The 14,080-nt window shown below is 31.9% G+C and overlaps 1 protein-coding gene across 1 annotated transcript; it reads left to right on the top strand.

The window, feature by feature from the left end:
• The first annotated feature begins 903 nt into the window (after nucleotides 1-903).
• Nucleotides 904-13,696, top strand: LOC129938965 (uncharacterized). The gene is made up of 2 exons (XM_056046809.1): nucleotides 904-2,503; nucleotides 12,445-13,696. The coding sequence occupies exons 1-2, from the start codon at nucleotides 1,879-1,881 to the stop codon at nucleotides 12,762-12,764; spliced, it is 945 nt and encodes a 314-aa protein (XP_055902784.1). The 5' UTR covers nucleotides 904-1,878; the 3' UTR covers nucleotides 12,765-13,696.
• The last annotated feature ends 384 nt before the right edge of the window (nucleotides 13,697-14,080 follow it).

The following is a 14,080-nucleotide window of genomic DNA, read 5'->3' as shown; positions in this document are numbered from 1 at the left end:
TCGCTTGGAGAAATAATAATCACTATAACATTATATTTTTGAAACATTAATCAAATAGAAGTTCATATTCGATATTGTTTTTTTGTTTCGAAATTAGAGCTAATAAAGCTGAAATTGGAGTTCAGATTCGGAAGCAGCATCAAATTTTAAAATAAAGGTTTTTCCAGTCTTAAGTTAAAATCAATTGATGATCAATAAGAATTTACGAAAATTAAGTGAGATATTAAAATGATATAAACTGTATATAGAATATAGAAATTTGTTTTTGGCAAAAAATTCTTTCGAAAAACTACTGTTTGCTTTGAATGGGCGAACAAACCCTAATTTTGCTGAATAGTGTAATTGGTCTACCCAATATAAATGCTTAGAAAACCTACGAGACTTTAAAGTGTTCTATCGAAGTGATTATCCTTACAACCCTAAGTGCTCCCATTTCTGATTGTACAAAGGCATATCCTGTACAGAAATTTGCTTCTAGCTTCTTTGTTATCAATTATCAATATATTTTATATACATCCTAAACCCATCTTTTTATTATTCTATTGTCTTTTATTATGGAAATAAAAACTCAAGCCCTAGAGAATACTTAACATAATAAATACACTATTGATGTAAACTTAAATGAGAAATAGATTTTTGTTTGCTCTGGAGTTGTAAATTAAGAAATACTAAATACGTATTGAAAACCCAAAACGACATCCCTGCTTCCTTTGGCACGCACTTACAGAGTTTATTCCTACTAAACAGCACCACTACCAACGCACAAACTAAATGCAGTGGGCGCTGCAATCTGCAAAGTAGCTTTTTTCGAACATACTTATTTCTGTTGTCTGTTTCCCCTCCTCATACGAAAAACAAACACAAAGAAACATAAAAAAATCAAAAAGAAACTTTTTTCCTTTTGTGTGTATACCAAAGAAGAAGAGACAAGGGAGTGACCGAATTCGAATAAGCCAAATAAAGATTTTTAATTTTCGTATGCGTTTATTTTTTCTTTCACAATAAACAATTTTACTTCAAACAAAAACTAATAAAAACAGATATAATTGAATTATGAATTCCGCCATTATTAAATATTTGTTTTACCGCTGTGAACAAGAATAAACAATTATTTTATTATAGGAGAAGGAGAGGAATTATTAATAAATAAATTTACAAAGAAAAACAAGAAAACAATTTTGTCTTTTTTCGTCTTCTCGCTTCTCGCTTCTCCATGAAAACACTCAGCACAGCACAGCAAAAGCAAAGCAAAGCAAGTAGGTAGAAGAGGGGAAATTGTCAGTGACAACGGAAGGGGAAGAAGGAGAGGTCGACTCGAGATCGAAATTGAAAAAGTACAGTCGAGCCGATTTTTGTGTGTTCGCCGTTTGCCTCGCCTTTGGTGCGCGAACGCGAAGCGAACATCCAAGGCAATTTGTTTTTGTTTTTTAAAAGTATTGAAGTTGAAGAAGGCCATGGAAAGAGAGAAAAGCAACTGCGACTGCGAAGCGAAGGCGAATGACGAATAGACGATGGCGAACAAAAATCATTCGTGTTTGAGAACTCGTTAGCGTCGGACGCGCATAGCTCGTGAATAATAATTACTATTTCTTCTATCTGAGGTTTTTTCATTAAAATTAAAAGAAAAGTGACTAAAGAAAAATTACTCCTCCTCTTTATGTGCAATTTATTATTCAAACTTAAAATTTTACAATTTAATGGTGTCAATTGTTAATAACAACAAAATATACACACACCCCAAACTTAAGTGAACATAAATATTCTATTTTATTTAAAAAAAAAATAGAATTGTGCTTCCGATTTATTGGTAACCCATTACCAACCCACAACAAAAAAGTGCAAAGTTTTTGAAAAGAATTAAAATAAAATATAAATAAAATGTCAAGCAGTTTCATTCAAATCAAACCAATTGGATCTCATCCAATGGGTATGCTACCATGGCATAATCCTCTGACTTTGTCGTCAAGTCCAGATTTTCCGCAAGCGAGGCGTCGTGTTTCGTGCAACCTGTTTGGCAGGCCGGAAAGGGGCGCAATAAACGAAACATATCGCCAGGAAGAAAAACAACGCTTTGAAAACTTCCAACAACGATACAGTTTTGATTTAGATTTAGATTACGAGGAGCTTCAAAATCCACAACAACCTAAACCCAAAATTATAACCAAGTCGAAAGCCAAACCCACTATAACAAGGCCCACTATAATTTCAACTGCAACAAATATTGCTGAATCTAGATTATCGGGCGGCGAGAGTTTAATAGAAAAAGAGCTGCGCGAACATGAGATGAAATTGAAGCAGCAGCAACAGCAACGCAAAAAGACTGTGAGTGTGAATTGCAACGAAAAACTCGTAGCAGCAGGTGACCGCATTAAATCTCGCAATTTGAAATCAGAGGAACATAATACAGCAGCAGCAGCACGGACATTTGTGGATAGTTCAAAGTGTGCAAGTGGCCACGGTGAACGACCGAAACCCTATGCTAGACAACAATCCTCTATAACAGGTAAATTATACCTAACCTATCTAACTACCTACCTACCTTGCCTACTATTTGTAGTTTTCTTTTTATGTTTATTATCTAGGTATTATTTTATTTTAGTTTTCAGATTGAAGTTGGTTTTTAAAGCTATAGATTTGGATATAGAAGTTTGTCCATGGTGGTGGACATTGTCTGTTTGTTTGTTTAGTTTAGTTTTTTCTTGTGTGGTTGTGGTGGAGTGGTTCGAGATCATTCAACCCGTTTCCAACTTTCCCTCAGCTTTCACGATGATGATGTTGATGTTGGTGATGCAGCGTAACAAAAACATTGATTGATGACAAATTATGGTTTTCTTTGTTTTAACTTTAAGCTTTGTTGACAGTTGGTTAACTTGTCTTTTCTTTTCTAATAATTGGGAAAAGAAGTTTTTTATTTTCTGAAAAATCCTTAATCAACCACCGAAGAGATGTAAACAGATTTGTCCTCAAATTTAATGAGAGTTAGAATGTGAGTGTCTTCTGAATCACTGCCTTTCAGAACCATGGCACAAAATTGTGTTTTATGTTATTTGATATTTGGGATATTTATTCGATCCTGGATGTAATCATGTGTATATTTCCACTCACGGTATTATGAAAATTAAAACTGTTCAATCCTGGATTCATTCTTTTCCTTAATTTGTATACAAATAGAGCTTTTCTTTTAATTTCTGAAATTAGTTGTGTAGACTTATATATTTCAGTTTTATTTATTTATTGAATTAGTTAAACAAACTAATTATAGAACTTAAGACTAATATTATATTTATACTTAGATTAATAGATTTACAATGCTTTAAGCAATTTGCAAACAAAAAAAAGAAGCTAAACTGAAGGGTTGACAAAATTTTATTTAAATGTTTTACTTTTAAAATCATCGCTTACAGAACATACCAAAAATTAATACCTACTTACCATAGTTTTGTAGGACGTAAAGGAACTTGTCTTCTAATACTTGAACGGCTATATATATAAAGTTTAATTGTTCCAAAATCAATGGTGATATGACTGACCCATTAATTAATTTTTGATAAGGCACAGCTGAATGTACTCTCTGTGTTTAGAAACCGATGGAAGATTTATGAGCGTAAGCCTATGATTGTAGGGTGGAAGTTTTCGAGTCTAATGCTCCATGGAAAGAAACGGAGGCAGAAGCGCATGAATCTTCTTTGTACTCCTTCTAATCTGTTTATATCATTTTAAAGTTAATGGTTCATTTTTATGTTTTTTACTTATTCAACTAAATTCGATTTTTGTTGATTGAACTTACAAAATTCTAGTTTTTGTTTAATTTGAAAAAAAAAAAACTAACAAATAGAAGATCCTATGATTGGACATCTTTAAATGTTAAATTTGTAATTGTGTAGATATAAAAAAATTGAAACATTTTATGAAAAGAAAGCAAGTCTTTTTATTTGTTTTAGAAAGCAACATTAGGTATATTCACCACTCTTATATACTTTTGTCTATAAGACTTGTGGTCTTTGAAGTAAAGACTAAAAGAAAAACAAACAAACAGAACTTACCTACGTACAAATATTGTAACTATCTTTATTTATCTACATAAATATTTTGAGTTATGAAAAGCATATAGTTTAAAATCGCAGTAGTCAAAAATTAGCTTTTCTTGTGTAGCTACATACTTAAAAGTTACAACCTAGTTAAGGTAGGGTTTTGATTTACAAATTCTTGTATATTTTATCCCATATCCACTTCTTTCTCTTGGTCATATGCAATGTTTCAAAATAAGGGCTGATTTTATGTTTTTGCAAAAATAAACTCTCCCAAACCATCGTCATATTTCCTCCTTACAGTCTGATTCAGTAACATAGGTAGGTGAAGCGATTACCCTAATAAGTTCATTCCAAAAACTTGCATTTTGTTAAGTCAAGTAAGTTAAGTACCTGCCCGTTTTGTAGTTAAAATGTACAAAAAATCTTCTTGTAGGTATTTGGATATTGATAGGAATACAAATCTATTTAGAATTTAAGAAGTTTAAAAAATTAAACAATTATATTCCCTTACTTAAGAACTTATGGGGCTGCAATGTATCTGAAATTAGCTTAAGTTTCTACCTAGTTATTTTATGAATTGTTGGATAGCTTGTAACTAAATCAAGTGATATTTTTATAACAATGCAAAATTCTAATACTTTATTGGAAAATTAATCATGAATTGTATTCATTACATGTTATATAACTAATCCTTGATATTGACTTCACTTGCACTTGTATTGTACTCAAGACAGCACATACAAATCTCATTTATCATTCCATGAATTTCTTATAGGATTCAGCAAATTAAGGTAATAAGCTAAAGAAAACAGGAACCTGATAGGTATTAGACCGTACATGTCTCTCTGACAAACCTTTATACAAAAAGTATTCTTCAGTAGGTAGATGCCACGGAAAAGAGCGGCAGGTTTGCATTTATTTCATATGTTCTATTGTGCAGTATAAAAACGTCATAGCCTGTATACCTATCAGATTTTTGGCGGGCTGTAGCTCCTTTCTACCTACCACTATCAGTAGCTTCATATCTACTTGTCGCCCGCTCAAAACTGATAGGTACATCTACATACATACAGAAGTTGATATGTTAGTATAGGAAAACAGCCCGCAGCAAGGACGTCCAGAAAGGACATCAAAGAAGAAGAAGAGAAAAACATATGTACGAGTAGGTAGTAAAATAGAATGTGGCGCGCAAAGTTCCTTCATATAATTTATATACGCATCAGATTACTCATAGTTTCCAATTAGTCTAATAGGAAAATATATTTGTAGGAAGGTTTGTTCCAACCTAGATGTCCCGCCAAAATATTTAACAAATAAGCAAATAGCTAGGTACATACATATGTGCGTTCTTAATATAAAAAAAATGTGTTCTAGAGATTAAGATAATTTCATTGAAAAATATTTACGAACAAGTTCGAAACTTTATAGGTATTTGGCAACAGAAAATACTAAAAGTAAAAACAAAAAAACAAATTTTCGACTATGACATTTTCAATCACCATCAACAGAAGAACAAAAAGGAAAAGATTAGAAATTACATAACGCATAAATACTCAACAGAAAAGAAATAAAACACAACAAAATATCAAGAAACTAAACAAAATATTTGAACCGCCAAAAATCCAGTCTATCGAAAAAATAAAATTCCTCCAAATACCTACCTTTTGTATTTTTTTTTTCAATTTCAACTAGAAATGAAAAAAAATACAATTTTTTGGACGAACAAAACGAAAACAACTTACGTCAGAGCTTTTTATGTTATTTTCTTGTCTAATGTATTTCTAATATGCATTTTGTCTCTCTCTCTGTCTTACACTTTTTGGAGGATGGATTGTGTAAAATTTTGTGTTGTTTTTGATTATGTATTTTTTATCATTCGCCTTCTGACAAACACGCGCTTTGTGGTGTTTTTCTGTTTCGTACGCGAAACGGCGAAAGAGAAATTAACCGCCACCGGGCAACGATGATCATGTCACCACTCCACTCCACTCACCGTCTTACCATCTCACCGTCCGTCCGTCCGCGTCGCCTCGCCACACCAGCTCCAGCGCTCCACAACTCAATTTTTATTTACTTGGGCACTTGTTTTGGTTTTCTTTTTCTCTGTTTTTTACTAGGCACTGCGTCTCCTCCCTCAACCGCCACGCCCAAAAGTGTTTTAATTTAATTTTATTTTATTATGTTTTTGTGTTGATTTTGGTTTTTGGGGGATTTTACAAATTTTTTTTAAAGCTGTTGTTGATCGTTTTGATATTTTTGTTTAAAAAAATAAATATTTTGTTTTTCATTTCAAAAAGAATTTTGGCGGGAAAATCGATTTAGATCTAATTTTAGCTCAAAAACTATTTTTTGTGTGTTGATTTTTGGTTCTTTTCCACCGCGCCTGTGCATAAGATTTTGTATTTTGTTTTTTGAATTTAAAATTGAGATCAGTCTCGATCGAGCGAGAGAAAGATCCAAAGCGAATAATAAAATAATTTTTTTTTTACTGACAATGACAAATAATGAGCATGATCGTGATCGAGATGGAGAGAATTTTTAAATTATTCGCTGCTTTATTATGTTATTTTATTTTTATTGTAAGTAAGCTATATTCGCCTTCGCCTGAGCTTCGCCGCATGCCGTGTGTAGGAAAAATAGCGTAAAGTCACACTTATACAGCTCTCCTTTCTGAAGGTCATCTTGTTTTATTTTTTTTGTTTTGTTATTTTAACTAAAAACCTACCTACCTTTCAGAGGTTTGAAATATTTGTTTTTGTAGGTAGATGGTAACTTACATATATTTTATAGAATAATTTATTAATCGTAATAAGTGGTTACATATTTTAATTTTTTGAGGTTATGTAACTTTGAGCGCCAAAATCGAAATTACCTTCGTTTTTATAGATACATAGTTCCTACATTCGAAGTTATAATGTATCATTATTTTATAGCTAAGTACTAACCTTTGTAAACAAAATAATTTATAGCTAGCTACGTATTTTTAGACGACCTCAATTGAAGCCTCTACATTGTGGTTTAGTTTTATTACGACTATACGAAGTATTTCTGCAGTTCAATTCCATTTTAGAGCCGCCCCTGTGTAGGCTAGGCATAGTGGTTGCCTATAATTTAATTTTCTAAATAGACAAATCGAAGGGGAACATGAAATCTTTTCTTTCTTATTGCCCTTTCAAGCTATAATAATTCAATTCAATATAACTACCTACTGCCTAGGTTTCTATATTTCTACTGTACTGTGTCCTCATGATGAAGAGAAACCTCGGACAAACAAGACAAGAATTGAATTTTAAGTGAAGAAAATGGGAAAAAACGTAATGAAATAAATAAAAATTAATTTACAACAAGTGGGATTTTTTGTCATTGTATTTAAAGAATATAACGACTAGGTACTCGCCATACCCATAAGCCATGCCACATAATGCGCTGTGCGCGAGTGCAGTGATTTTTAGTGTATGTTGGTTGGAATTATGCGGGTGGTTTGGGGGACTGGGGATCATAACATCACCCACAAAAATCAAAATGTAAATGAAAAAAGCGAGGAGAAAAGTAAAGCGTAAACAAATTGAGAGTTTACATTTAACAAAACAAAAAAGTTGCGTCTCAATCTCAGTCTTCCTAGATAGAGTAGAGACACAAAGTCAGGGTTCGGATTTGGTTTTTATAAGTCACGTAATCCAATTCTCACGTAGTTTTAGTAGTAAGTTACTTGCATTTGTTTTTGTACCTACGTAAGTTGTATGTAACTTAATTTTTGATTGTTAAGCGATACATTGGTTAGGTTCAGACGATGTAAGGGACTTTGAAATAAGGCAAGTTTGCAGCTCCTGATTGAGCAGCTGCCAAAAATGTTCTTCCTATTAAGGCAGCCTTATTGGACATTTGACTGGAAAGCTAGTCAAAAAAATCAAGTCCAGTCAACTTATGTCAAAATGAAAATTCATCATGTTTTTTCATTCAACTTAAAACTGAACTTTATTACTCAATGATTTATTTATTTCCTGCATAACTTCATTTAATACATTCGGTAAAAAGGTTCCTTGTAAATTTTTAAAACAAATAAGTAATATTTCTTTACAATACAAAATACAAATCGTGATGGACTTTTACCTTGCTTGAGGAGTGTTTTGTAGACAATAATGATTTTGGTAGTTTTTGTACTATGAGTTTGAAGTAAGAGGTTTGTGAAGTAAAGTTTTGAATTTGAAATTCATGAGACTTGAATAACTAACTAGTTGCCTAGGTCAAAATTTACGTTCAAAGCATAAAGTTGACTGTAAATGAAGTCCTTTATGTTGTCTTAACCTGCCCATTATCATAAATGTCAAACATTCAAATAGTATTTATGGCACTTCGTTTGACAGGTTTCGAATCCAAGTACTACCAGTACCAACTCGATCCTAAACATAAAACTGCACAAAAAGGAAGCTTTCAAGAAGTATGTTTGGGGATACCATGAAACCATACTATTTTTAATCCATGCCCGTAAATTGGACGTTTATGGAGAAGACAATTACTAAATATTAATCAAATGTCGTTAAAAATTGGCTTTCGAAAGAACAAAATGATGATCATCTTAACACCATACGTAGAACACTTTTGGAATGATATTGAAGTTAAAATTAGACAAACACAATTCAATCACTTAAAAATTAATAAACTTTGTCACATGTCATAGATTCTAAAGTATGTCATAAGCACGTAAATATTTCATGGACAATGAGTTGAGATGAAAGTGCATTTATACCAATAATAAATACGAGTCAAAAAAGGTAGTCCCAACTATTGGCTCCAAAACTTCTTTCATAAGCAACCATTTAGGTATGCACCAAAGACATAACTCCTACGAAATAAACCTAGGATCGCCGCATATGTACTATGGAGGTATAGCAACCTACTAGAGACTGAAAATGTTTGTATTCTTTGTTCTTGATTTCTCATGAGGTGCTTTGCTTGGCCTAACTGTAAAATTGACGACCACAGTTGTTGGAATGCATTTTAAGAATTTAAACAAAAAAAATCAAACTTAAAAGAAAAACATTTTTGATTTTTTGTTTACCTTTTCTTTTGCGAGGCGGAACACCATAATGACAGCAACTGTTATGCGTCCCATATGGATCGATCGATACGATGAATATAGTAGAAGCAGTACAAAACAATCGAGCACAAATGCATTCATTGTGCTCCTCAGTACTTCTCGGCTGCGGCTACGACGTCGGCGGCTTCTTATTCAGCAAGACTTACCAACTTTGCCGTTTGCTGTCTTAGTTTCCTTGAGTACCTATCTAAATATATTCCATACTTTTGTATATAGGATAGGTATAAGTATAGTTTTGACTTTTTTTTTTTTAGACGAGCCAACCCACTCTCAAATTCCAACAACTATGAACGTATCGTCGTCGACGTCGTTGATCTAAGTATACCATCTGTTTATAGTTGGTATAGTGGTTTCTTTTTCATAAAGGAATCGAGGTTGATTTAGGTTGATTGAGCACGTGAAGTCCAATCAGTCAAATTTAAGCCCCAATATGGTATTTTTTTAAAACTTGGTTTTGGTTTTGGTTTTGCTGCTGTTGCAGGGCGATGGAAACGTCAGATGAAATATTTGCGATCCATTGAACAATTTTGGTTTTAATTTCGATCTACAAGCTGGCAATATTTTGAGTAGGTTGGTGGTATAAGATTACCAGAGCGCCCCTTGAGAGTTTATCTACACATTAAAAAAAAAAATTCTTCATAGATGCGAGGTTTAGGTTTTATTATGTTTTATTTTTATGGAGGTATAGGTTTATTTAAAGAAACGATGATGATAAGACTGCGATCATCGATCGCTTGCATTATTGAGTCACCTTGTCTCACCGATTATCAATTTATTGTTTGTTTTAATTTTATTTATAGAAATTGGTATGTCAATATACCTATGATATTTTTTGTGAATTTTTAAGGCGTGGTAATAACAAAATTATGAGAACCTTGACGTCTTAAAAAATAGTTTCAAGTATGTATTACAAACAAAATTATTACGAAGTAGATTTAAACGTCGAAACTCCTGGTGATCCTAAATGTCTCAAAAACCAATAACTCCAGCAATTTCAATTATTGATAAAAATTGAATTTCGATTTAAACGTCTTGAAAAGAAGGAAAGATCTTGAATTTAAACTTATTTCACTTTATAAGATTGTTGTAACCAATTGGTAAAAATGTTTGCAAACTTATTTCATTTTATAAGATTCCTGTTAACAATTCGTAAAAATTGTTTGTATTACACAATTGACAGTTCTTGAAAAACACAAGTTCTACCAAAAATATTACTAATTTGGTTTAATATTTCAACAGAAAAGAAAACAACTAAATCTTCAATAATTGATTGAAGTTCCTTAAATGATAATTTGGCTTATACTAAATAATCCATTTCCTAGTTTTAAGGACACCAAGAGAAAGCTCTTAGTCAGTTAAAAAGAGTCTCCGTCCGAGTCTCATTTTTCATTTCTGTCTGTCTTTTTCAACTGTCAAGGGAAGAATTATTCCTCCCCAATAAGAGAAGTCTGAAGTCTGGTCAGTGATCACATGCAAACAGTTTCAATTGTTTTTCAGCCTCCCATCTGTGCATCATCATAATTAACCTTAATGTATTAAATTTTCTGGAATATCATAGAGTTAGTGTTTGGTAAATTTAGTAGAGGTAAACTATACCGAAAAATTTGATACTGTATTTTGCTTCTCTGCAACTAGATCTCCTGAGTACTCGTATGCATTCATGCATGAATTAATCAACGAACAAGAGGAGGAGGCTTTGAGGGAAGAAGCTATGCGTATTCAAATCGAGACATCTGTCATCTGATAATGGTGATGCTTTCGATATTTTATTTTAACCACCCTCGTCATCTTCCTTGTTGTTGATGGTTGATGTCTATCACTTGGTTGATGAGTTTATGTCACAGTAACACATCAGTGCATAATGTAACTCAAGAAGACATTTTACGATCGATTCAAAGAGCTCTTTGAACAGCACAGACACAGCAGTTGCAAGTGTGTAACTAAATAAGAACCCAGAGATATCACATGTCTTCCAAAACAGCTAACCAGCCAGGCTGCCAGCCAGCAAGCTCCGAAAATTTGTTGAAAAAGAATTTTAACCCCTTTGTTCTGTACTTTACCAGTAAATTGTTTTCAATAATAATAAAAATGAAAAAAATGAATTGGATGTATAATTTTGTGTCAATGATGATGACAATAAAAATATCACGCTCAATTGAAGCCAAAGTGCTTCACACAGCTTCGTTTCGCATATATGAAGATCGAATTTTTAACGATGTTACCCCCGTTAACACATTTTTATGTACTTCTACGGCTTACTATGCGTGATTGATTTGATCAAACGGGCCAATACTACCAATAATAGCAACTGTAGTACAGTCACACTTTTTATTGATTGTTGTTTGTGTTTCAAGGCCGTTGTTTTCAACCATCTTTCAATATTCTCTTTTTATAGTCTTGTCTATGTGTATCTATATCTACAGTACGAACTAAATGAAGGTACACATAGTTTTTGTTTTTATTTTTATATTTAAATTCATCAACAACTGGCTACACTCGTTTTTTATCTATTTACTACCTTTTATAAGTTTAAATGAAGATTTCTCTTTCTTAGGCTTCACAACCGCTATACGTTTCGGCGCAAACAAACAAAACCAAAAAAACTGAAAATTTGAAAATTCGCGCCAAATTGTTTGTGATGGTGTCGAATCTTTGGTGTCGTCATCAATCGTCGTTGGTTTAATTTTTTTGTATTCGTCTTCGTCGTGGTTGAAACGAAATCGAAATCAAGTCTTTGTAGCCTCTCTCTGTAGTCTCTACTCTACCTGGGATCCCCATATTGCGTTGCGTATGGGCAAAGGCCGCGCGCAGCGACAAACGTGATTCGCGTCCTTATTCGCGGTTTGCGCGCTAATGTTTATGAGGTTTGTTTTGGTTTTCTTGTTTGTTTGTTTCGCATTTATCGTCCATCGTCGCGTCGTCTTCGACTTGTTATTGCAGAGAATCTTTTCCTCTCTCGACGACGCGACGCTCCTGTTGACCAACACAAACACGTCGTTCTTCGTCGTCGCTTTATTATTGAAAATGAGCGCCAAAATCAAGTCTGCTTTTTATAAAGTTTCCATTTGCTGCCAGACATTGTGGCACGATTATTTAAACGTTCAAACAAATCTGTTACTGATAAGCTCTATTTCAACTTATCAGTACCTATTCAATTTCTGTAAGACTTCCTCCCCCTACCAAACCAACCACCGAATAACTATTTGGCATTTGCGTTGTAATAATAATTTCTTATCTCAACTCTATATATGTATATGTATGTATAAAGAAAAGATCCATGGCTAACGAAGAAATACTTTTTGTTTTTCATTACAGATTACTACACTCAACGGAAGACAGTGGTGTGCAATAATAGTCGGACAACTTCTGCAGTTACATCCGTTCAAGATGAAACTACTGAGTTGGTGCCGCATCTTTTAGATGAAAGCGTTGAAGTTGAAGTTGAATCATCCACAACAAAAACTACCACCGTTAACAAAAATGAATCATTTACATCATCATCGTCGTCATCACCTTCAGCAACAGTAACAGTAACAGCAAAACCAACTCATCCCCAACAATGTGAAAATGAATCATCCCAAGAACAAATATCATTACACACGATGACGACTGATGTAAGCGCGGAGCTTGCCTGAACAAATCCCAGTAGTTCTCTTGCTGCTTCCTTTTTGTTTTATTTTTATTTTATTATTAAATATTTTTCTTTTTAAAAAAATTGAAATGATCTCATGATTGGTTATAATATTTAAAAACATTTTTAAACTAGCGTAGTAACATTTTATTTTAATTGGATTTGTATAAATAATTGTACAGTATAAAATATTATTATTTGTTTTATTAGAAGGCATAACAACCGACGAACAAAAAATTTATATTTGATTCGATTTTAAATTAAAAAAACAAAAAAAAACTAAAAATTAGAAGACAAAATTAAGAATATTGAAGAAAAATAATAATTCGCATTGTATTTATGTAAAATTTTAGTTGTTTCCCTAACAAACAAAAAGAAAAAAAAACATGAACAGACAAACAAACAAACAAACAAAAGAAATTATCAAAAAAAGGGCTTATTTTAGATGTAAATTATATAAAGTTTATAATATATATAAATGTATACATACCCCTACTTATTATGTATATTAAAGTTGAGAAAAGTAACTGATTATATAAATGTGAATAATATTATGTACGTTGCAATTTATTTTAATATAAATCTATATATAAACAAATATATTAATAGATATATTTGAAAAACAAAAATCTGATTCTTTTCTTGAAATATCCATCTGCTTAAAAACAGGAATTACAATATATAATTATTATCAAAAAAAAACTAACCCTCCTAAAACATTAAACAGTTTTTCAACAATTTTTAAGGAGAAATTCAAAATTTAACAAACTTATGAGTAAGTAAACATTTTAAACAAAAAGAACACAAACTATATCTTTTATCCGGTTCAAAACATATTTTTTTTAATTACTTAAGTTTCTCTACAACTATTTAACGAACAAATCATCATAATAACGTTGTGTATTAATAATAAAAGAAAAGAGAAAATTGAAAAAATATATGAAAAAAAAACAGAAAATAAAAACAAATACAAAATAAGTTAAACAACAAAAATAAAAAATAATGAAATAAATTTCTATTTATTTCCAAAAAATTTAAACAAAGTCTTTTAATTTAAAAAAAAAGAAAACACTTTTATTTTGGAATGATGATAATTTATATTCTTCATATGGTCATTCAACAAAGTGTCAGAAATTCAAAAAATTTAAGACTAGTACCAAAAACTATCCACTTAGATATTCATGTTGGGAATAATTTATTCAAAATTCAAAACGTATTTATTTACATTGTTTTTCAGTCAAATTATTTCACGCCGAAAGATCATCTAGGTTCGCAAAATCGAGTGAAAAATCATATCATTCGACTAATTTCATAACTTCG

This window comes from Eupeodes corollae, chromosome 1 (genome assembly GCF_945859685.1).
Source record: "Eupeodes corollae chromosome 1, idEupCoro1.1, whole genome shotgun sequence".
NCBI lineage: Eukaryota > Metazoa > Arthropoda > Insecta > Diptera > Syrphidae > Eupeodes > Eupeodes corollae.
Note: the sequence above shows the minus strand (reverse complement) of the source record. Positions and strands in the feature narration are given on the sequence as shown.